At 31.6% G+C, this 25,976-nt stretch overlaps 1 protein-coding gene and 1 long non-coding RNA gene across 5 annotated transcripts; both read left to right on the top strand.

The window, feature by feature from the left end:
* The first annotated feature begins 2,966 nt into the window (after positions 1-2,966).
* Positions 2,967-9,204, top strand: LOC117926989 (reticulon-like protein B8). 4 transcript variants are annotated; one of them, XM_034846332.1, is made up of 6 exons: positions 2,967-3,076; positions 6,218-6,426; positions 6,506-6,686; positions 6,788-6,929; positions 7,970-8,039; positions 8,775-9,204. In XM_034846332.1, exons 2-6 carry the CDS (start codon positions 6,243-6,245, stop codon positions 8,942-8,944), a joined length of 747 nt encoding a protein of 248 aa, XP_034702223.1. In that variant the 5' UTR covers positions 2,967-3,076; positions 6,218-6,242; the 3' UTR covers positions 8,945-9,204. The 4 variants fall into 4 exon arrangements, with proteins under 4 accessions (XP_034702223.1, XP_034702227.1, XP_034702225.1 ...); XM_034846336.1 differs by lacking the exon at positions 2,967-3,076 and adding an exon at positions 3,107-3,187; XM_034846334.1 differs by lacking the exon at positions 2,967-3,076 and adding an exon at positions 3,597-3,692.
* Positions 9,205-20,303: 11,099 nt separating this feature from the next.
* LOC117927104 lies at positions 20,304-21,443 on the top strand. Its single transcript, XR_004653286.1, has 2 exons — positions 20,304-20,960; positions 21,070-21,443. It is a non-coding gene; the product is annotated as an uncharacterized LOC117927104 (long non-coding RNA).
* Positions 21,444-25,976: the final 4,533 nt, after the last annotated feature.

Raw genomic sequence — 25,976 nt, 5'->3', positions numbered from 1 at the left:
TTTTGGTGGATATGTGAAGGAAAATGGCTGGTTTTGGATTTTGGATGATGGGAAGATGAGATTTTTGATTGGGATAAGGGTGTTGAGGTTCTGATTGGTGCCAAATGTCACTATAATTTTCTTCTGCTTTTCTGCCACATCTTTGGGTCATGGTAGGGTAGAGTCTAGAGCCTGCTGCTTTTGTCATCATGCTTGTTTCCTTCTTCTTCCTTTTTTTTTTTTTTTTTTTTTTTCTCATTTATTTATTTATTTTTTCTATATTTATCACATTAATCCTATTCTAAAAATTTTATTTTCATATAAATATTTTTCTAGGCTTATTAATGTCATTAATTTTTATATACATATATCAATTTATTTAATAAATAATTCGAATATGTGTATTATTTCTTTTCTTTTTTTGTTTTTAGTTTTTTACATATTCCCTTTTTAGTTTTGATTAATTTTGTCACTTTTTTTTGGTTAAAATATCCATCAATATTTCTCAATATATCCCTATATATTCCTGAACATTTATGGATGAGATTACCATGGCATGACAAAATAATGTAGATGGCCTTGGGCTTGTCCAATTGGGGTTTGGCCACTTTAATGTTACACTCTCGAATTCAACCATATCCATTTACTGGGCTAGTTCCTGGGCCTAACCAGCCTAATTGTTAGCCACAACTGGGCCGGGCCAGGCCTGGCCCATCGGCCTGCGAAAAAAGACACAATTTTTCATATTTATCTCAGAAGATAATTGTCAATATTTGTCTGTTAGTCACGTACTCACGTGGCCCCCTCATGCTTTTAACTTTTCAAGGGGCATTTTGCAGTCTAGCAGGTACGGAAAGCCCGTGCCCTTTATCGAAGTAGTGCCTCTTTTTTGTGCTTCATATTTTTCTTATTTCATAATATTTTTCTTTCTTTCAACATATTTATAGACTACAAATAATAGAAAAAATTTTTTATAATTTTTTTTAAATCCTTTTATTTTCTCTATTTATTTTAAATGTAAAAAAAATTAATATATTTCTTAATATCCCAAAATCTTAGAATTTATTACCTTACTAAAAAATTTGTAATGCATTTTCAAATTTATGAATTTGTGATTTAAATATGTGTTTTATTATTGAGATTAATTAATTAATTTTCAAAATTTTGATCAGAAAAGATCATCAAATTTTTATTTATTTTTTATTTTTTAAAAAAGTAAAATTATTGATTTTAGTTGATATTCAAATGGGTGTGAATGTTTGGGATCTAATTACAAAAAATTATTGAAATTAATGATAGTTTATTTTGGTTTTACCTCAAGACACGACTTAGGAGGTAAAACTTATATTTATTACTTAATGATTTAAGTTGATTTTAAGTTAAATTATATTTAAACTGTTAATTTAAAACTTATTATTTAATTTTTACTATAAATATTAAAGTTATTTGATAAAATTAATTTAAAATATATTTTTAATCATCAAATTGATATATTTATCTTTAGAAATTATAATTAGGGTAAATGAAATTGAGTAACACCGGAAGTCGTTGAGTAACAAAAGAGATCATGGAGGTAATTAAAGTAAATATAAGTAAAAAATGTAAAATAAATATATAAATTTAAGAATAAATTAATTATTTTTTTACTTATTACTTAAAATTATTTTTGACTTTAAGTCATATTATTAAATTATTTTATCAAATATGCTTAATTTATTTAATGACTTAAATTAAGTTATTAAGTCACTTTAAGTTATTAAATTGATTAATCAAACACCCACTTACACAAAAAAAAAAAATTCAAAAAAAAATTAGTTTCATTTTTGATAAAAAAAATTTGGTTTAAAAATAAAAAAAAAATAGACATTTTTCATTAAAAAAAAAATCATAATTATCTTTTAAAAAAAAGTGATAAATTATACCTCTAAAAATATCTCAATCTAATATTTCTTGTAATCTATTAAAAGATTAAAAAATGTATAATTAAAAAATTAATTCATAATTTGATCACACTTACACCAAAACCATTTATTAAAAAAAATAAAAAATTAATTTTAATTATAGTTCCCAATACGCCATAATTTCCATTTGAAAAAAAAAATAATAAAACAAAGAGTGGAAGTCTTGAATCTTATCATCTTTTTTGCACTCCTATATAACGGTTGGTCGTTCATATTTAATACATGTCCCTTTCTAGGTATGATATTTAATTTTTTTTTGAAATGGTTTGCTAAGTTTGATTGGTTGGTGCCTCACAGATGGGTACGTGGACGGTGACGATAGTTTTCCCTCTAAAGAAAGATTTTTCACATGAAACGTACATGTTTTCTGAATGATAGTTGGCTTGGCTACCGGCTATCCAATATTGACATTTAAAAAAATAAAATAAAATAATATAAAATGAGTTAAATATTTTTTTAATAAATGATAAAATGGTTACTTTTATATTAAAAAATTAAGGGAAAAAGGGAAATTACTGTAATATACATTATTTATAAAATATGGATGAAAAGATATAAGGGCATTTTTGGATAATATGAGGTGAATACTTCCAATGTATGTTATTTTCTTCGAAATGCACTTCTCGTAAAAATGATTTTTTCAAGTTTTATTTTCACATATATTTTATGAATAATGCATGTTTACGTTATCTCGACCTTAATTATATCATATAAAAATTATGTTATTTTTTATTTATTGGCATATGGGTGGTGTTAATTATTATATTAAGGAAAAATATGAAAAAAATAATTTTAAAATATTTAAAATATAATTCGAAGAAATTAGTATTAATTGTGAGCGGATTTCATTTCCTTGGTCCAAGGTTTGGCGGTCCACCCAAGTCCAATGGCGGCAGAAAGACGTTTGAAAGGCAAATTAACAAATATAAAAATTGAAAAGAGACCGTCTGCGCAGGTGAGCCGGTATGCATCCACCGTTCTTGAGTTGAGTCTGCGTACGCAATTTTGGGCCGTTCAGAGGTATTGTTCCCTCGTTGTGTCCGATGGTCATTTGTTGAACGATCAATACCCATCCCTCTTTTCCTCTCTCAGTCTTCTCTTCCTGTTCTTCTCTAAATTCTCGTCAACGGTCGCTGGTTTGTGCCCTCACATTCTCATTTTTTTCTCTGCAAACTTATGCAGTTTTGCTTCATTTTTGGTGATTTGTACTAGTGGATTGTGCATCAAAATTGTGGGGTTGATCATGGGTAGGCTCTGTTTTGGTCTGTTTGGTTTTGATGCTTTTTGTTCTGGGAAATTAGTGAGATTTGGTTTCTGGGTTGTGTGTGTGCTTTTCTGGTGGAGTTGAAGGGTTGGGTTTTCAATTCAGGGTGAAGTTGGGTTGCCCGTATTATTTTCGTGTATGAATTTATTGCCTCTGGTTTGGGCCCTCCCACACACATTTTCCTGTCCATTTTATAAATCTTTCTTACTTTTTTTTTTTTTAATTTTATTTTATTTTTTGGTGTTGTCTCCAAGTAGTTTGTCCATAAACATGGTAAGATTGATGGGTTTTATTTATTTATTTATTTTTGGTGTTTTTGGTCTTATGGTTGTTGGTTTTGGCAAATTGGTAAGTCTTTCAGTTTCTGAGTAGTTGTTTCTTTTGAAGATCTTTGGCATTTTTTGCTGTTGGGATGTTCATGGTTTCGATTGAGTTTGAAGAATAATTTCTTGTACTGTCTGAGTGTTTCCAATCTGTATGGCAGCACGGTTAGTTTACTTTCTTTATCTGTGATTTTGTGCTGGTTTTGTTTGTCTTTAATTTTTTTTAATGGTTGTTATTGCTATTATTTTTTTTCGATTTCATTTTCTATTCCTTGTTGGTTGTATTCAGCTTTTGATTGAAAGCTTAAAAGAGTTTTTATTTTTTTAACCAAAAAGCAAACTTTGACTGCTGCATCTGTCAAAAAGAATTTTTGAAGACTATGTTTCCCAAAAGGAAAAGGAAAAAAAATGTAAGGACAATAATTTTTTCTTATTTAATGTTTTAGACATGATGATAAAAGATAAAGAGAAAAAAAAACTAAGGAAAAGAGGGGAGAAATTCTTGAAAGATTTCCCTTAAGAAAAGGTGAAGAAAATTTGAGAAAAGTGCATACCTCAAGAATTTAATTTTCTTTCTTTCAAATGTTCAATGGACAATCAAACAAGAGAAAAATTTTACAAATTTCCTTATTTTATTTTATTTTTAATTTTTCCTATCTATTTTCTTTTTTTCAAGCTTTCTAGAAACTAAACATGCCTTAAGGCTTTTAGTGCAAAATTTTGAGAAACTCCCATCATTGCCTTATAAAAAGATTGACTTAGTTGAATCAAGTTTTTTATTTTAATTTTTAAACATTGAACAGCAGAAAACACAAGAGTTGAAGTTTTCTTTTCTTTTTGTTTTCTTCTAGTTTCTTCTATTTTCATAGCAACCAAATGGAGGTTGTGTTCAGTTGGTTGGGTATAATTGAAAAAACCTAGGTTGGAGCAATCGATAAGAATTTCTGTTCTTGCATTATTTACTTAGGCTTAGAGATATTGAATTCTTTTCTACCTTCTTGATTGTTAGAATAATTCATTTAAACTTGTTTTCTAACTTAGAAAATACCTTTAGAAAATTTCTGAAAACAAATTGTTTTTTGGAATAAATTTTAGGCATTTTTAATTGTTTTTGTATGGTGTTCTGAGCAACAATTGAAAATATGGAAAATATTTTAAAAACTTCTGCATTGTACATAAGTGTGTAGTACTTTATGGAAGCCAAGAACTTTGTTTTTCATATATGAGTTCCCAAACAGAATTTTGTTCCCGAAAACAACTTAGAACTGTTTTAAAATACTGTTTTGTAGGAACTGTTTTTGAAAACATTCCTAAGCAGACCCTTATATTCCTCCCCCGTATGGTCGTGCGGATGGTAATTATTGAAAATTTTTATGTGCCAATATATAACAATTGTGTCATTTGCTATTGAGTATGTTCTTTTGTTGAAGCTGTCTTTGTCCTAGGAGAACCGTGGTGCATACTTTTGTTCTGCCTTCTTGGTTTAGCTCTTTTTCTCTTTAGTGGCTGTTGTGTGTACTGATGCCTAAACTACTAGTACTTCATGTTGGATTGAGGTTTGGAGACATGAACAAATGGAGAAATATATGTTGGACATTCTCGTTTCCTCTAAGCCTAATGTGATGCATTGGAGGTCAGGGTCAGTGGAGTCAAGAGAGTAGAAGTCTAATATTTGTCAAAAGCCATGGAATAAGGGGCAAAACATTTGAGAGGATTTCATGTTAACAACAAATTTCCTTCTTCTTGATGGCTTGGAAATTTGTGCAGCAAATGCTGTCAAAACATGAAGGCAACACCTTTATTCATGCATAGGCTGTTGCTCATAGTACATTTCAAGCCATCCTCAATGGGAAAGTGGGATCTTGATCTTCCGGTTTCACAAATTTAAGGTGCTAAGAATAATTTGAGGTTTCACTCAAGATTTAAAATGTTATGTCCATAATAATATCCAGGACAGAGTTTTTATTTATATTGTTGACCATTAGCTATCAAGGTATTTCCGTCAAGAAGTGTGATACTGCAAAAGACTAAAACAGGAAGGAAGCTTCGTCCTAATATTTTGAACTTAATATCTTGAATTAGACTTGAGAAGTAATTTGATGCCCATGTTTAAAAGCTTAAACAGGATGGTATTTTTAGTGATGGGACTTGATTAATCCATCCATGTTGGTTGGTATATGTTTATTTAAACATGTTAAACAATTTTCCATGGCCTCAAGGAAATGAGTTAAATCCGATTCTAAATGTCCCACATGGAATTATATTGATAGCACAGTAGAGGCTATGGGAGCTATTAATTTCTAAGACTTAGTTCTTTATGTCTAATTTATTGAAGAGGTATACTTTCTGTCTATACATTTCTTCTAGGTTTTGTTTATGCTCAAATTTATTAATAAAATGTGTGTTAGACTGTGATTTCAGTAACCCCTATAATAGAATTGTGCCATGAAGTAAGATTGTTCCTGGTTAAGGATTTGCCCTTTTTTCTTTTTCACTTGAGCATAAATGAATGACTTAATCTTCTAGGTCCTTGTCTTTTAGCAAGTACATATACAAAATTTTATCGTGTTGTTTGGCACCACATTTATTGTCATCTAAAATTTTCACAATGTGCTCACTTGCATCAGAAATTTCAGGAATATTTTTATATAGATGTGAATTTGAGAAACTTTCTGTGCATTCTTTTGCAGTAGTGATAATTAAAGCATAGGAAAAATGCCTGAGGGAATAACAGCAGAGAAGCTTTTGAACAATATAATGGAAACAGTTAGTGACAATGCTCAAAAGAAGAAATCTGTGTCATTCTTTGAGGAAGAGAAATCAAACTCAGTCACTTCTCAGTTCAAACGGCTCTTTGGACGGGAGAAGCCAGTTTACAATCTTCTGGGGGCTGGAAAATGTAAGATCATTCTGTTTGTGTTATTATATCCTATCAGTTCTGCGCTTGCTAAAATTTTCCTTTTCCCCTGATAATTTAGCTGCTGACTCGATGTTATGGAGGAACAAGAAAATCTCCGCGAGCTTCATAACTGGTGCTACACTTATCTGGGTGCTCTTTGAATGGCTTAACTACCATTTTCTAACTCTTCTATGCTTCGCTGTGGTTCTTGGTATGATTGCACAGTTTGTTTGGTCAAATGCATCGGGCGTATTCAGCAGGTGATTTCAGCTCATGCATTTTTGTGCTCCTTGTTTTGCTTCTTGTTGCATGCAAATAGTGCAGAAACATCATTATAGTGATAATTTCTCTATGTTGGCAGGTCGTCATCTGAAGTCCCTCGTATTGTTTTGCCTGATGAGTTATTTCAAAATATTGGTGTCGCAGTTGGTGTTCAGGTTAACCAAGCCTTGGGTTTTCTTCAAGATGTTGCTTGTGGAGGAAATCTGAAGCAATTTCTTTTGGTATGTTTTAACCAATAAATCGTTTATCATATCCTTTCCTTCATATTGTACACTTGGACAGTACATGATCTGTGGTATCCTCTCTGCTGACCTCTAAACTATTCTACTACAAATTATTGAAATATTCCCTGTGAGTGTAAATTCTTACTGCTGAAAGTCATTTTCTTCCATTATTTATACTACTTTATAGCTCTGTAATCAAGTAAAATGCTTTAATATGACTGAGTTAGTTGGTGCCAGAAGAATGATTTTTCACCATTTGACCTTGACCATAGCCATTTCCATGGTTGTTTCCTTGGCAATCATGTCCATTCTCACTGCTGAAAGCCTTCATCATTTTTTGTCTTCATCTTGTCCTGGCGACTTGAACTTGAAGCTAATCTGAATTCTGTGCACAGGTGTTTGAATTGCTTGTTGCACATTGTTGAAACATCATAGACGACATTCTGTCATTTTTTTTTTCTTTTTCTCATGAATGCATTTATTATTTATTATTTTTTTATTTCACTCTTCATGTACTGTGCTTTTCTAACAGTTAGTCATTCTTCTTTCTTCTCTCTCTCTCTCTTTGATAAATTTTATTCAGGCACCTAATGAAATACAGAAATGATATTCTAGGGTGTACATTTTTTGAGTGCTTCTTGCACCTTATAGCATAGTATTGACAGTTCTGTTTCTTATTCCAAGATGGTCAGTGATTTTGAGTAATTGGCCCAAGCACAAACTGATGACGCCGGCTAACAGTCTCATTCTAACAAAATTTGCAAAATGCTAAAAATTATGATAAGTTTGTCTCACAAGTTCTACTGTGAAATATATTTTAAAAAACTTCTAACTATATGAATCAGCTGAAATTTGCATGAATAATATCTCAACTTGGATAGCTTGGATCAGCATGCAACACACTTGTGAAGCTGACATAGAAGAAGAGTTTGTGAATGATGAGGGCAGCTTATGATTTTTTTCATTCATTTTTTTCTGGTTATTTGGTTATCAGAAATGACTTAAATAACTAATTGAGCTCTTGAACGATTCTTCAGGTTGTAGTAAGCTTGTGGGCAGCTGCTGTGATAGGGAGCTGGTGCAACTTTCTGACTGTTCTGTATGTTGGTGAGAAATCTTAATTCCATGTTGACTTCATAGTAAGGTCTACTTGCAACCTTTTATTTAGTTGAATGAACATTTAAACAGAAACCCAGGTGAAAGTTTTAAATGCTCTGGGTTTGTTTTGCGTATCGAATCAAATTAGACAAACTTGAATGGAAGTTTGTCCGTCTTTCCTCAGAAACACAGGGAAGAATTTGGCATATTTGGTTGTATAATTTGGTAGAACAGTTGACATAAAAATTTGGACCACTCGGAAAATCTTTACCTACTGAAAAAAAGGAAATTAAGGAGTTGTTTTCCAAAATCATATTGAAATCCAGAATTTACTCTAAGATTGAAAAGCTTCTTACATTCTTCATTCAGACACTATGCCATCTTGTCCAAAAATGAATTAGCAATATGTTTGCTTGCACGGGATGAAGGAGGCTTGGATTTCACCCTGTTTCATGGATACTTAGTACTTGTATCCCAAAAGTGATAAAGACAAAGCCACATCCCTGCATTTGAAGGAGGCTTAGCATCATTATCAACAAGGTGTCAATCACAAATGAAGCACGGTTGATCGTGTGTAGAGTTTATTTTTTTTTTTTACATGTTTTGGTTGCCAAAATGTGACTTGAAAACTTTTCCCATCTCATTATTTGGAGAAAAATTTTCTTTAGTACCAAATGAAGAATTAGTATGTGTATGCTGGAATTGATAATTTTTGTTTTGTTTTTGCTTTTTTAATTGGTTTAGGTTTCATTGCTGCCCACACACTGCCAGTTCTGTATGAGAGATATGATGATCAAGTTGATGGGTTTGTATACCAGGTCCTGGGACAGCTTCAGCACAACTACAGGAAGCTGGATTCTGGTTTCCTCAGCAAAATACCCAAGGGAGGCCTCAAGGGAAAGAAGCATGAATAGATTCATATTGGTCCATTGGATCTGGGGCATCCTCCAAATCCATTTTCTTTTGTGTCCCACTAAACAAGACAGTCAATACTTGGGTATCTGAACAATGAAATGTGTTAGAGATTTCTTCCCTTTTTAAAGCAGCATGTTGTTGTAAATGTGCACTTGCCCTTGCTCTCTGGGGCCCTGGTTGCCCTAGCTTTCAACTTATAGTGAGGGTTGGTTTGAGATGGATTTAGTAAGTAATTTCTTCACATTTTCTTAGGTTTTTACTATATATTGTATAGCAAAGAAAAAGATCTTTGTATGACAAGTAAAAGAGAGAAAAGATAATGACATGATATTTAATATGGAAAATCTCCGAAGAGTTAAAAAGCCATGGGCCAATCATAATTAGAAAATCTATTATGAAGCGAATGTTGAGTATAATGTTTTACCTAGCTCAAAATCTCCGATCCTCTCCTACACTACTTGTCAAATATCTTTGAAAATTAAGCTTCTCACCATCTTTATATTAACCCTTTGAAAATACTTTCAAACATGATCTTGGCCTCTTCTCGAGGCCCACTTGAAAAGATACTTGAGTTTTTCTAGAACCAAACACCTCAACTCAAAGATTTTAACATAAACAATGTCTTTGAAAACCCAACTCAAAAGATATTTGAGCTTCTCACATTTTTAAACAAGATTTTTCAACTACGAACCCACAAAACTTTTCCTAGAACCAAACACCCCTAAATTTGATAGAGAATTTGGAGCTCAAGGAGGCAGGCAAACTAGCTCTCACCATGTTGAATCCCTAATATGGAAAGGTGCATAAATATTATGAATTCAATGAAGAATATTCAATTAATGAGTCTGATTTGGAAAAAATAAAACTTTATAAATTGTGATCAAAATCCTACTAATCGTATAAGACTGAAAATTTTTAGGGACAATTGTGTTTTGGACGGACCCAAAAATTAAACTTTGGTATATATAAGTTCACTATTTAAGCCCAAGACCTAGAGGAAGTGTGAAAATTGAGAAAAATGATATAAAATTTTTATCTTTCTAAAAATGATATTTATTGACTATGAAAAAAAGAGAGTAAAAAACCATTAATTTAAATTTTATTTCTTTTGTAAACCTCAATAAAATTTAATTTAATTTAGTGTTTTGGAAAAAAATACATCATTTTCCAAAAAAATAAAAATAAATTATTATTATTATTATTTTAAAAACAAACATCTTGGAAAATATATATATTTAAAATTATGTATGTAAAAAATAACTAAAAATATGTCACAATTATTATTTTTAGAATATATTTTTAAAAAAATTCTAAAAATAATAAAATTTCAAAATAATTATTAAAAAAAATTAAGATAAAAAAGTTTGTCAAATATTGTGGTAGAAAATACTCAAAATAGTTTTGAAGGATATATTTGCATTTTCACTTTTTATATTATTCTCATCAATTATACAACTTTTAAGAGTCAAATCTTAATTTTTGGGCCCACCTTTGTCCAAAACACAATTATCCCAAAATTTTAAGTAATAAATGTATTGCCTTCTAGTCTAATTGATTAAAAATGGAGTCAACTGGTTTAAAACACAAAAAAGTAAAAAAAAAATAAAAAAATAAAAAAAATCTTATTTGATGATTTTATTTTATGGGTAATGATACCAAGTTTATTGACAATCTAATTCACAAAATGGGTACTTAATTTGCTATTAAAGATCTTGGCAGATTGCACTACTTTTTGGGCATGGAGGTGCACTATTTTTTGAGGGGACATGTTTTTATTGCTAGCAAAGTATACTTGAGATATCCTTCTTCAATACAAGATGCTAGATGTTGCCTGTATGGTGACACCAATGGCTATCAAAAACTCATCTTCATCTGATGATAGTCCCCTTGCATATGCCACTGAATATGGACGCCTTGTTGGAGCACTTCAATACTTAACTTTTACACGTCCTGACATCACTCATGTTGTAAATCAAGTTTCTCAGCATTTGAGGGAGGTCAAGCTTATCTTGTGGTACCTCAAAGATACACTTGATTATGGCCTTTGCTTCCTTGCTCAAAGTTCCTTTACTTTATCTGGGTTTTGTGGTGTTGATTGGGCTAGTCGTTTTAAAACTTAACATAGCACCATTGGTTATTGTGTTTTTCTGGGTACCAACTGTATCTCATGGTCTTCTGAGAAGCAACCCACTGTTTCAAGCTCAAGTGTCGAATTCTAATATTGTGCTATGGCCTCCACTACTGTCGAACTCACGTGGCTATCCTTCTTATTTTGGTATATTGGTTTTCCTCTTGCTATGCCTCCTCAACTTTTGTGTAACAATATGAGTGCTCTTCATATGTCCATCAACTCAGTTTTTCATAAGGACACTAAATACATTGAGTTAAATTATTACTTTGTTCATGAGAAAGTGGCTCTTGGTACTCTTATTACACGATTTCTTTCTTCCACTCTCCAAATTGTAGACATCCTCACTAGCTAAACCTCTTATGCACCATCTTTTTTCTTCAATTTTGATCCAAGCTTGGGGTTCACTCCATTCCACCCTCAAGCTTGAGGGGACTCGGAAACACATCCAGCAGAAATCAAGGCATCAACACAAGGATTTTCCATTTCTAGAATTAAAGGATTTGGTAAGCCACAATCAAAGGAAGAATGCTCAAATAAAAAAAAGTCATTAAAGTTGAAAATTTCAAGAAAGAAATCAAGAAGCAATTTTTCCCATAGGATGTGATCTACTTGGATTAGAAGAACATGAAAAAGTTGAAGCATACTAGATTAATGAATTCAAACCCTCCATTCTTGTGCCAAAGATTTTGAATGTGGAGATTCCAAATTTTTCAGAGAAAGATCTTCACTTCAACTTCATGGATAATTTGCAAGGCTAATCGAAACAAACATAAGATGGTATAACGTAAAGGACTTTATTATGACAATAGTAGTGGTTAAGTCCTTAGTAGACTATAAGAGAGGTGATGTTCCAAAACTTATAGGCTATGTTTGATTCCAAAAAAAAATTGAGGGAAAATGTGAATGAAAGAAAATGTAGAAGAAAAATAGAAAGAAAGAAAAAATGAAAGAAAATAAAAAATAGATTTAAATTTAATAAATTATTTTTATATGTTTCTTCAAACTCTTTTAACTTATTTCTCTCCATTATAACAAGATTTTAAAAATATATAAATTTTTAATTAATTTTAATTATATTTGATTTTTTATAGTGAAACAAATATGAGAAAATTATTTTCCTTAACTTTTTTTTTTTCTTCGTATTTTTTGAGAACCAAACATAACCATAATATTTGAGGATAGTCATGATTTAGGTAGAGGAGAAGAATGATTGAGAAGCCATAAAGAAGGCACTAGTAGAACCCTCTAGACAAAGAGAGCAAAGGGTAAGGAGAACGGACTATCCATGCCTAAGTAGAAATCTTTCTAGGGACCGTCCCCATTAGACTAAAGACTATTCAAAGAGAGACTCTTAATTAGCTCCTTGACACTAGAAAAAGAAGAGGATTAATGATGAGTTAGATCTTTTCAAGTATTAAACTCTTCGAAGAGTGGTAGAAAAAAAAAATCATCTAATAATTACTAGGTATAATTAATGGATAAGTTGTAAAATAACATGAGTCCTCTATAATCAAATCAAACCTTACCATGTGTTAGAAAAGCATATAATATAAGATGTGTGATAAAATAAAGTTGCTAAGTGGTGATATCTCTCTCAGATGAAATAGTAACATGCCACATGGGTCCTCTCCCTAAATAATGAAAATAAAGATTTTGAACAACAAAAACATAATCAAAATCGATGAATTTGATAATTGAAAAGGTAATTACTAGATTTTCATTCGAAAAATGAATTAAAGATTGTGAAAATATGCTCTTTGAAAGCTCCTTATATATTAATTTTATTAGTTAAAGGATGTTATTTCAAATGTTTGGAACAATTCAAACGGTAACTTCAATAAGGGATATTATTTTTAACAGATCATAAAATTATCTAAATATGATGTTCTCAATCCCTATAAATAGGGGTCATTCTAAACCTTGAAGCACTCTTTTGAAGAATCATAATTGGAGAGATCGCTTCAAAGCTTCAAGAGTTCTTGAAGCCTTGCTTTCAAACCTATTCAAGTACATATTCATGGGTTTTTCAAGAATAACTTTGGAGATTCAAATTTCACCATGAATAAGTTCTTCAAACACAAATGAAGTCTTAGGCACCTTTGATTTGAGATCAAATATTCAAGCTCTCACATCGACATTGTTCCCTTTTGTAGGGAAGAATTAGATGGCACAATAGGGATTCTACCCCCACAATTCAATAAAACTTTCAATTTGGCTATAATTTTCCTCAAGTGAAACTTATGTGTACATTTCCTGAATGTGAGAGTAATGGCTTAAGATACCACAAGATAAAGAATGATGTTTTTGAAGAAGATGATCAAGGGGAAGCCCACAGGAGCCATGATTGATACTAGTGCCAGTCACAACTTCGTCTTAGTGGAAAAGAAAAACTTATTGGGATTAAATATGACAAAGGAGTAGGATGACTCAAGGATTTTAGCTTACATATATACAAGACTCATTGTATACATAGCTCAAGGGTAAAGCTATACATGGGATGGTAGAGCATGAAGGCTGATCATGATCATTGCTCTGGATGGTGCTTAACCTAGCCTTCTTAGGGAAGGCTAAAGTGGTGCCAATGCCTTTCCTATTTATGAATAATGGAAATAATAGAGAAAAGAAGCACTCTGCATGGTTCCTACCCTGATAGAAATTAAAATTGATTTGCAACCATCTTTAGCATACCTAGTTGTACTCAAGGTCATTGATGAAGAAGTAGCATACCTAGTTGTACTCAAGGTCAAGAGAGCCATCTGCACTTCAACAAACCTTATACTTAAGCTGGTGAGGAATGGGTTGAACTTGAAAGCTAGGCCACCAGCCATGACCACAAGAGATACAAAGTACATTCTTTAGCATAAAACCTCGTGAATGGGCAAGGAAATACTTGATCAAGTGGAAATGATTTCTAGATAAAGAAGCTAGTGGGGGACCAATTAAAGCATGAGCTTATCTAAATTCTACATCAGGTACATAAAAGAAGGGTTCCCCTCCTCGGTACCCTTAAATAAGGAATCTCAACCTATTGTAACAATAGCTGAAGTCATACAAACTTGAGTACTTATGGGTTTTGAGGTGCCTAGATGCCCAATGTATTTTCAAAGCTCTTAGTCCAGGACATCATATGGTATTAAGCTATTTCATTTAATTTTCACATGCAAATATTGTCTTTCAAAAATCATGGCATCGACTTGGGTTTCAGTTTCCAACCATAGTCTAAAAACAGAAAGCTATTCCACTGGCATAAGAGATTTACAATATGAATTCAAAATTTTCAGAGAGTAACTGACATTTTTATATCTAAATCAGACCAGAGAGTGGTGATACCAAAAATAGGTACTTGTTGACCAAGTACCCCTCAATGGCGAACCCATTCCAACCCTACATCAAGAAAAGGGACATTCCCTAGGTACCATCCACTGAAGGTAGCTTCACAATCTCCGCCCGACCACCGGAATGTACATTGACAGAACCCGTGTCTCCTGATTTGGAATCTAGCTAAAAGGCTGCAAGCACTGCCATGACTGACTCAGAAAATCAACGAGCACTACTGTATAAAGGGCGAGCCATCCCATTGTGACGATTACAACAATTAAACATTCTAATGAGAAAAATCGCTTCCAGAGAGAATACTCTAAAATATACTAACAACAACTCAGTACATGTTATACATTACTATAATAATTCAAACCATTATCTTGAATGATATGTATTTTTGCTATGGGTAAAATTGCTCAGCTTTGCTCCAAAGGTTTTTTCTCTTCTGTGGAATTAGTCCTCCGATACGTGCAAGTAATCTTCCAGTTGAATTCTGGTAAAGCAGTGTGGCTGAAGATCGAAAATTCTGAAAAGTTGATATTTTCAAATGGCTGGCAATGAACCACCAACCTGCCCTTGTATCTCTACAATAAGTTGAAGAATTCTGGAATTGTAGTAGGCCCACATGAGTATGCAACCCCAAAAAAGAATCTCCAAATGGACGATGGGTCCCAACCCCCCACTTTCCATTCAAACTTCGAAGGCCACATTCCTCCATGTACTCATGATTTAGTTTCTGCGCTCCAAACAAATGGCCTTTCAGTCTCTCTCAAGCCTCAAACCATAGTCATCAACCTCAGGACCCTAGCACCGACTCTGGAAAACTATTTGACAATCCAACCTGGCAAATGAGCTGCACGTGACCGTGGAGCTGTAGCGTGTGCATAGACTGCTGCCTTCCACACGTGGAATGTGCAGTGCAGCCACCTTCCATGAGCTTGGCTCATGTGCTGGACCCCAAGTGCCATTTTGGAAAAATGTATGGAGATTAGCACAACCATGTCACCCTTTTTCTCCTTTTCATCCACCATTCGCCTCAAATAATATTAAAAACAAATAAGTATCAACAAAAGAAAAGGGAGCACATTTCTGCGAATAAGACTCAAGAATCATGCTGTTTCTTTCTCCCGTATATTATCTTGTGTTATAAATAGGTGTTAAACATGCAGCTTCCTTCATCATACAATAAATTATAGATCTCGTTCTCAAATTATTCCTTTTGCTTCTGTATTTAATACATCTCTTCAATGGTGATCGTCAGTCGCAAGAAAGCTGCAGTTCTTTTTGAGTCTATCTTCAGTGATGACAAGGCTATAACATGTATCTGTGTCCATAATGAAAATGATGGCGATGACGATGATGATGATGATGGAGTGGATGTCGCACCTGCAGCATAATTATAATTATAAGGTCCTGGAATTGCTAATTGTGGGCTGAGGAGATGAATTAGAAATATATATTTCTAATGATGCAAGTCTCATATATGAGATCCTAGTAATACATGTTGAGGAAGTAAATGAGATGGGGTTTAGGCCCTATTAGGTTTGCGACAGAGACATAATATGATAAGACCTGTACTGCTTATGCTATACTGTTACTTAGATCAGTAACTTAGCTATATTGATATTAATATATGAATAAATGGTTTATCGATCACTATCTTTTTTTAATATTGATGTATGATATGCTCTCATGCATGTGATGCTTGCTCACTTTATTGTTGTTTCAAGTTCTAATGGACTGCTCTAGGGTTTTTTTTTTTTTACTTAAATCCTCCAGTAAATGAAGATGATGGAGGCATTGAGGATTGATATAGAAGCTCCAACATAATCTTTCTTTCTTGATGAGGTAGAACAATACATCTGAAAAATAAAAGAGTACCAATGCAATCCAGTATCTAGCATTATTCAATAGTATAAGAAGCAACTGCAGGATGCTTATACTTTTCCCCAGATCACCATCAAGTTACTTTTAATGATCCATAATCTTGGCCTTCACTTTATTTAGCATAATCTCAGTTGGTAATGTCATGTACATGATCATTTAATCTATCATGAATATATGGCTAGCACCATAAGTAGTATCAGAGATATTTGAAATCACAGATCTGAAAACTGTCTCAAGCTATTTAGATTAAAGAGGGAAAAGAAGACCTGCCTCTGATTGCACATGTGGATGGGTCAGAAATATATACACTGACTTCAGGAAGATTGATCTTCACTTAATCAGTATCTGATTAACTATCTTGGCAGCATAGGGGAAACATGACATGATGTTGTTGAATGAGGCATATATTAGTGGACTACAATTGAATGCTATTTGGATGAATGAGAATTGCATAGCTAGCTCATTTATTTGTTCATATGCTAAATACTTACTTCTCTCTTTTCAGACATTCCATTACCAAGTCTGATGGTGCTCTCTCCCTCTCCACTTATGTGAATGAAGAAGATGGCTGCAGGTAATTAAAGACACTGTGACCAGAACATAAACAATATAGCAATACTATACATTTCCAACATGACAATGTTGAGAAGGACTTTCAGATGGTATTCCAGTGCACAAGTTGTTGCCATCCAGCCAAAGAAGACCTGTGTCTTGGCTGGTGGAGAGGTATATTTTTAAAGAGTACTTATATCTTTCTGATGGACTTTGCATATCTCTTCTATCATACTATCAGAGAGGGCACATCTGTCGTCATGACATTATCTCAGAGAGGCGGATCTATTCTTAGAGACGATGTGGATACATGCCTTAACCTGTGAGCCTTTAATTTATTTTTTTAATTGCATCCCTGCAAGATTAGATCTGTTCTTTAAATATTTTGAATGTTGTCTTTAGAAGCATTGTCTATTAATCTGGTTTCCAAAAATGAAATTTCGTAAGTTTAATTTCATCTTTTAAAGTAGCAAAGATTTCACCATGACTTTTCGATCTGCACAGGAGTGCTAACACTGGTTTTAAACAAATGTAGCCATTAATTGGAGACATCTTTTAATTAATCTGAATTATTTCATGTTTTAAGAATTCATTTCATGGCTTTTTAACTTGATGTTTCTTGAAAAATTGCAGTTTTAAGTGGGTTCAAACCTGGTTCCCACAATGTATGCTGTGGGTGATTTTACTCGAGTTCTTATGCAAAGTTGTGTTTTATGAGAGAATGCTGCTTTATGTCTAACACATATACCAAAGCTTTCATGATATTTATAACTTGGTAGCCGTGTGAATTGCTTTTGGGCAAAAAGTTCTTTGGGGAAAAATGCAAGGCCTTCTTTTCTTTTTATGTTTGAAGTTTGATTTTGGATATACTAACATTTTAAAATACTTTATAAAATGATAATAATTAAGGAAGCCCCAACATTCGAGACATGAGCCCCTTGCTTCCATAACCTTTGTTAATTCTTGATTTAGGTTCTAATTGCTTCTCCTTCTTTAACCAATGATCGAGTTTCTATTATTGTAGTAATTGCTCTTCCTAATCCCAGATGAAAGCATGACCTTTTGAGTTAAAAGGAAGAAGAGTTTTCTATAGCTTACTCCTCCAGCATTCCATGTTCCAATTAAGTTTTAACATTGCCAAACCATTTTATTAGAAAGAAAGAGGTTTTTGACACCTATCTTGTCTATTTTAATTGTTGAGGTGCTTTAAAATTTAAAGTACTCTGGATTATCATACATATAAAATTTAGAAAGATCTCTCAATAAGAACTTATTTAGAAGTTTTCTGCAATCCTATATCAATGTTTGTGTCCTCCCCATTTGGTCCAAGTAAAATTTACTCATTTAAGTGATTGAAACTTATAGTTAATTGTGATCTAGAAACTCTCTTGACAAAAACTACCCATTTTGTGTTAAACTACAATTCATTCTTTTATTAGGAAGGTGTCATACCATATTGCATATGGTCAAAGTTTGGGACTGAGAGGTATGGGAAACATTTATGATGAAGGATCAATCTGACCTGGTATCTCTTCACTGTATCAACAAACTTGTCTGCATAATTAAAGTAATGAATAATTAGAAGATATGCTAATTAAACTTAATTAATTTCATGAGTGATCACAAAGGCTACAGTATCCAAGTGGGTCATGCAACTCCCTCAGAATGTGAATTGCTGGAAAGATATTTTAGAAAGGTGTAGAGAACAAGAAGGATAAGGTTGGAGAGAGATGCAAAAAGAATAATGATTTGGTTCATACTCTTAGTATACAAAATTAGACCCACTTGTTTATTTTCTTTAGTGATTTTGATCCTATTTAGATTATTGGAAGTTAGATTTTGGGTTTATAGAATAGTTTAATAATTACTTTTAAAAATCATGATCATGCAGTTGGTTAATTAGAAAATTCTTGCAAACTAAGGTTTTATAGAACTGCATGCTTGGGGTTGTTAATTGATATTTGTGTGCTAGTCCAATCAACATATTAACATTTTCCTTCTCTTCAGTTGTAGATCTGATCATCATAGCTTCTTCTTCTTATTTAGTCAATGACTGAGTTTCTACTTCAGTAGAAGTATATGATGTTTCTACTCCAAGATAAAAGAATGACTTTTTAAGTGAAAATTAAAGAAAAGAGTTCTACAGAATCTATACCTCCAACCCTAGATTTTGTTCAAGCCAAATTTATAATATTTGTAATTCATGAGAATAAGAGATTACCCATTTTGGGGTAAAAGCCAGCCAAGCTGAGTCTGCTTTTGGTGATTTTTTTTAAGTAAGTTTAGGCTTTGTTGCAAGCTGATCAAGTTAATTACCTGCTCAAGCTTTGAGCTCAATTTTGAGTTCTTCAAGTTTTATTTTGGTGATTTCCATCTTGCTCCTCTTTATTTCAAGCTCAAGTCACTTTTCCAAGCTTTGAGTTGAATTTTACTACATTTTTAGTTCGGTTTTGATGATTCCTCCACCTCTTGCCGGTCAAGAACAGATCTGCTCATTCATTCGCTCAGAATTTTGAAAAACTTTAACTCTACCAAAGGTCTCTTTTCTTACCTCATCCCTCTTTCCTGCAGTTAAATTCTCCCAGATATGCATTTTGAATGTGAAAGAGGCTTGCCAAGATGACTTCTGGTAAAGCATTGAAACTGAAGATGGAAAATCCAGTAGCTGAATTTGGTATTACCAAATGACTGCAGGCGACAACTTCCCTGCCTTTCATTTCTGCAAACATAAGTTCTAGAATTCTAGAATGCTAGCTGTTGCCGCAGAAAATAAACATCTGAGTGGGTCCTAACCACACTGGAATTCTAAGCCGGCCCACCTTCTTTTTGTTCTGCCCCGGAAATGGTATGGTTCAGTGATAACTATGGTTACCATTGTTCTCCATTTATTCGTAGAACTATTAGGGTTTATCAAAAATTTAATTTAATTAGGGCTGAAGGTACTACTTAATTTATTAACTAATTTTGTTTCTTAATCAAGTATTTTTTTGGAATTCTATTCATTAGCTAAGACCCATTCCAGTTATTAAGCCTCTCATCAACCGGACCAGACATCCAGCCTGTAAAGCTAGAGAGTGTGCATGGACTGCGGCTCTCCACATGCGGCATGTGTAGAGCAACCATCTTCCATGAGCTTGGCTCACGTTCTGGACACTCAATGCCATATTGGAAATACGTACAGAGAGCAGCCCAACCATGTCATCCTTTTCTTTTTCTTCCCACCTACCGTGGACCTTGCTATATACAAATCACACCACCTCCCACCCCAAGGAGTAAAAATAAAGGAAGAATTTGACTTCCACATCTGTGTTAGCTAGGCCATGTTTTATTTTATGTTAAAAAATAAAATAAAATAAAATAAAACGCGTGATGCTTGCCGCTTCCTTCTCAACATACAATGTATAATGCCTCTTGTTTAATTAAATTATTCTTTTGGCTTCTCTATTTAATACATCTCATCAATGATGAGTGTCTGTAGCCTGCAAGAAAGCTTCAAGTTCTTCTGCATCTATCATGATGTTGTTCTCTATATTGCAGACCTCATAATTAGCCTAAGTCCCACCTCATGAACTTCTTCATCTCTTACTAAAAATATGTAGTTCCAGTTCATCTCTTCATCAGCCCCTCATTAGCAATTCCAGGACCTTCCAATTATAGTTATGCTCAAGGCGTGACATCCCCTCTTATCCTCATCAACCTCGTCATCATCATTTTCATTGTGGACACAGATACATGTCGAAGCCTCGTCCCTGACTACGATAGAGGCCAAAGTGTAGCTTTTCAGTTTTCCTCAAATCTCAAACTAATCATAAAAAATCCAGCCTGGCTGATGAGCTGCACAGGAGAATGGAGCTCGAGCGTGTGCATGGATTGCTGCTTCCACATGTGGATTGTGGTAGGCAGCCTCTCTCCATAAGCTCAGCTCATGTGCTGGACCCCCAAGTGCCATTTTGGAAAAATGTATGGAGAGCAGCCCAACCATGTCACCCTTTTTCTCCTTGTCATCCGTAATATGCTTCACCTATTAAAAACAAGTAAGTATGAACAAAACCAAAAGTGAAGAAAGAATGAGCACATCTTTGCCAAAAAGGCTCCGAAATCATGCTATGTATTGATATAAATAGGTGTGAAGCATGCAGCTTCCTTTATCTTACAATAATTTATACATTCTGTGCTTAAATTATCCCCCCTTCTCTATTTAATATCCATCTCTTCAATGGTGAGTGTTGGCAGCAAGAAAGCTACAGATCTTTTTGCATCTGTCATCAGTAAGGATGAAGTTACGACGTGTAGCTGTGCCCAGAATGAGAATGATGACGATGATGATGATGATGATGGGGTGGACGTTGCACCTGCTGCATAATTATAATTAGAAGGTCCTCGAATTGCTAATGGTGGATTGGTGAAGTTATGAACTAGAAATATATATTTTTGGTAAGATGTCAGCCATATATATATATATATATATATATATGCTCATAGCTATAGGATGATCAAGAAGTGAATAAGATGCGATTAGGCTTATGAGGTTTATGAGACAGTGAGAGAGCAGCATCAGTGTACTATTGGTTCTAATATATATGAAGATTTTGTTTAACTTACAATCTCTTTTTGGCGTCATACATTTCTCTCATACACTAACTCATGCATGTGCTGAGATGTTTGATATTGATCATGTCTACTGTTAATCAATTTCAAGTTTAAGGACTGCTCAAGGGTTCTTGAACCAGATACCTCACGGAAATGAAGATGATGCAGCCAACAAGGCTTGATGTAGAAGATCTTAATACACTGGACTCTCTTCCTTGGATGAAAGGAAGCAATACATTCTTGAAATGGAAAAGAAAAACGAATTCAAACATAGTCCAATATTTTACATTCAGTAAGCAATTAAGCATGCATATATATTCAAATATTGAAAGGAGAGAAGCAATCAGGCAAAGGCCCCTACTCATCTTCTTAAGTTTTAACCATCATCACATCACTTGTGAATCTATAAATGTAAGGAAAAGGTATAAATTTTATACCTTTTTCCTCCCTGCCTCTCTTCCCATGTGGATGAAGATGGCAGCTAAAGGTACAGTGATACCAGAAGACTTTGTAGCTCTAAATACATTTCCAACATGATAATGATGACGAGCATATTCATACGGCATCCCAAAAATGACTGGTTCCTTGAAACATGGATATCAGAGACGACTTTTAGTATTCTTTGATTGACTTTGCATATTCCTTCACAACATTATCAGATACATCTACGATCATGGCATTGTCTCATGGTGGTGGGCCTATTCGAAAGGCAATACTGCTTGCTCATCCCTTACCATATATATGTTTCCAAATATCTTGGCCCAATTGGTTCATGGGTGTCGCGTTCCTTGCTACAACATACGGCCCTTCCCATCACCTAGAAGGTATCCATTCCAAATATCTTTCTATGATTTTGAATGATAGAATGATATTTTAGTTTCATTTTCGTGCACATTCAAAATTTAATATATTTTTTTTTTATATAAAAATCAAAATTTAATAAGTATTATTTCATACCATTACCATACATTTTCTATTTTCCATTTTTACAAATTTTAAATAATAATAACACCATGTTTTTTTAAAATTATTTTAAATTTTTTAAAATTTGAGATAGGAAATCTTTTTGGTACCCCATTTTTTTTCAAATAGTCTTTAAAAAATGTCATCAAATTAAGGCAAGTCTCTAAAAGTTCTCACATTTTACAAAAAATTTAGTATGATCTTTCTGTTTTCTAAAAATAGAAAACAAAAATTATAATGAAACTAGTATGTAAAAATTATTTTTAAATATTTTTATTTTTATTTTTCCAAATAAGTATTTTCATTATAAAATAATTTCACATAATATATACTTTCAAATATATGTCAGTATAAAATACTATTAAATGTAATATAAAAACTATTTATTACTACAATATTAAGTAATAATATTATTAATTAACTAAAATTAAAATTAAATCATCAGCTAATTATTAATATTCTGCTCTACTTAATTTATAATAAACATAAAAAGAAAATAAGTTGAGATTCATGCTGAGCTTTACATCTATTTTTTTACTGTATTGAAAATTTTTCAAGATACTCTAAAATCTATCATTTCTAGCATAATTTTTTAGTATTTCAATGCACTAAGAACTTGTTTAGTTACGTTTTTTGTTTTTAAAAACAAACAATTATTTTTAAATCACACGGTCAAATAAACTTTAAATTGTTTCAGATATTTATAAATGGTTTATGTGAGTTTTAGCAAGGCCTAAATCTATAGGATTCCGATAGGCCTATATATATATATATATAAAAGGTAAAATAAACTACCTCCGAATATTACTAAAATAACAATAGTAATAGAGATCAAATAAAAAAGACAATATTTACAATTTACTAATTTTCAAATTAAAAAATTATAAATATGAAAGAATATCAAATTGGGATGCTCTTATTTGGCTAGAGAGATTTCTTTATACAAAAATGAGCTAAAAGTTAAAACCACTGAGATAAACTAAAGTCGCACTTTCACTCCTTCAGCAAAGGACTTTGAACTATTTATAGGTCCTCGAGCGTTCAACAAAACAAATTCATAATTCATGTGGGAAAAGGATTCCTAAAATATAACTCTAATTGAGCCCAAAATCAATAACTCTCCATGCAAACTAATCATCAATTACCAACTTCTAAAAAAAAATAAAAAAAAAACAAAAAAACAAAAATAAAAAAACCCTTTTAAAAGTGAACTAACCATCATCTCCTCTAAATGTCATACACTCAAAGTTGTTCAAGTAACTAAAGATACAAAATTTAATATAAAAAAGATAAATTTCACAATAAAATTTTTTAATAACAATAATCTTTATTTTTATAAAATGGATAAATATGAAATAAACAAAAATTTTAAAATAAATTTATTAAAGTGAGTTTTTTAAATCCATTAAAATAGATATTTTATTATTTTGATTTTATTGTATCAAGGATTTAATTCAAAAAAAGTGTTTTGATTTTTTTTAAATTAAATTTTATTATAAAATCCATTCAATAAAAAAATATTTTTTTTTTATAAAAGAAGTTTAAAATTGAATTAACAAATTATAAATAATGTATTATCTAATTTCATCTTCATTTTTCTTGTTGATTTTTTTATATATTAAATTAGTTGTAACATTATTTACACTTGGACACATATTAATTTTCATCATATTTGCTTCAAATGGTTTTCAATGAAATACAAACAATATAAATGAATGAAAATAAAATAAAATAGTTCAATATATGGTGTCTTATACATTTCTTGCACGCTTAGTTCAAATTCTTTATACATTATCGGCAAAAGTGAAGGAAATGAAATTAACTTATGTCTACTAATGTCCCAAAATGTTTCTAGTAGTTTTTGCGATTTTTTTTTATTTATTTTTTTATCTTTTTATCACATCAAACTACATGAAATATTGTTACACATATTATCAAACATTTCATATAATAGCTATTTATATTTTAATTAATATAAAAGACATTTGTACAACTTATATAAAACACTTGAACTAGGTGATTGTACAAGATTGTTAATGGTGTGTGTATGAAATTTGCATTAATATATAAGGGTGTTACACTGATTATATAAGGTAAATGTACTAATTGTGCAAAGGGTGTACAAGGCTACCCTTTATTCAAGATTTTAATTAATTTTGAACTATTTTTTTTCTTGTCATCCAATGATTGAACACTTTTCCCCCACACATTCTCTCACCTAAAAATTGTTTCAATTTGAATTTTTAAATTTTATTGTCCAAAATTTTTAATTGCATGCTTCATTTGGGTAGTTTAACAATATTCTTTCTTAGTATTTACATCTCATATGAAGAGAATTAACCACAATATTTAGGTACTATCTTTTTGTAAAATTAGATTAATATAAATGAATAACAAATTAGTGTCATTGTTTCAAATGACTTAATATAATCAACATATAATAATTGTTTAAGAAAAAATATTAATATTTTTTTTTATCAAACTATCTCATTAAGACATTTCCTACCAAAATTAAAACATAGAAAGTAAAACTAAAATTAATCATGTTTAAGGTGTTTGTTACAAGTAAACCGAATGAAATATATATTATTACTATTTTACCCTTATAAACATAATGTCAACAAAGATTAAAAAATCATATTTAAATAGAAGGAAAAATATATAAAAATTATATTTGTAACATCTCTAATTTAAAAAAAAAATCACTAATTTAAATTATCAATTTAATTTTAAAATAATTTTTTTGTTGTAATTATAGTTTTGAAGAGTCTATGATTTTTATCTTATTACTTTCAATTTATTTTCTCATATTCTTTATCATAAGTTTCATTTGAATTTGTTTTTTCTTACATTTTCATGTTTTCTATTATATCCATATTTAAGGTGATTTTTATCTAATTTGTGCTCCAATATATTCTCTTTACAATTTTAATATGTTTTTATACCTCTTTGTATGACAAAAGATTTTGTCAATTTTCATCTACAAAACTTTATACAAAAGATCTCATGTGTGAGGAAAAAAAAAAAAGCAAAAGAGAAAATTACAATATAATTATATGCACATCTCTTAATATAATACATGTGTTTGACTTCATGATATCGTATTTTAATGATTTAAACCATATCAAGTTCACATCTATTTCAGATTTAGAAGGGTATTTTAATATATTTTAAATTATTAAAATATAATACATTATTCAATTAAAAATTAATTATCACTATTAGTTAAAAAAATGGTCATATTAAGAAATAATCAATTAAGACAATGTCTATATAATGTCCAGAAAATATTTAAATAGCTTTATATATATATAATTTGTAAATTAGATAAAAAAGAATAATAATATTTGGTGTTTAAAAAATATTTATTATATATTTTGTAAGTTTGAAAAAAAAAAATTATGAGATATTTAAAAAACATTTACTTAAAAAAAAAATGCATTAGTCAATAATCATTTTTAACTATTGATTTCTAATATTTAATTAAAATGTGTTCTCAAACAAGGTGGTTAAGAAGTGTCTTCAAAACTCTCCGTTCCTCACAATTATTACAACTACTCTATATGGTTGGTTACTTTTGTTAACGA

This window comes from Vitis riparia, chromosome 12, assembly GCF_004353265.1.
Source record: "Vitis riparia cultivar Riparia Gloire de Montpellier isolate 1030 chromosome 12, EGFV_Vit.rip_1.0, whole genome shotgun sequence".
Lineage (NCBI taxonomy): Eukaryota > Viridiplantae > Streptophyta > Magnoliopsida > Vitales > Vitaceae > Vitis > Vitis riparia.
Note: the sequence above shows the minus strand (reverse complement) of the source record. Positions and strands in the feature narration are given on the sequence as shown.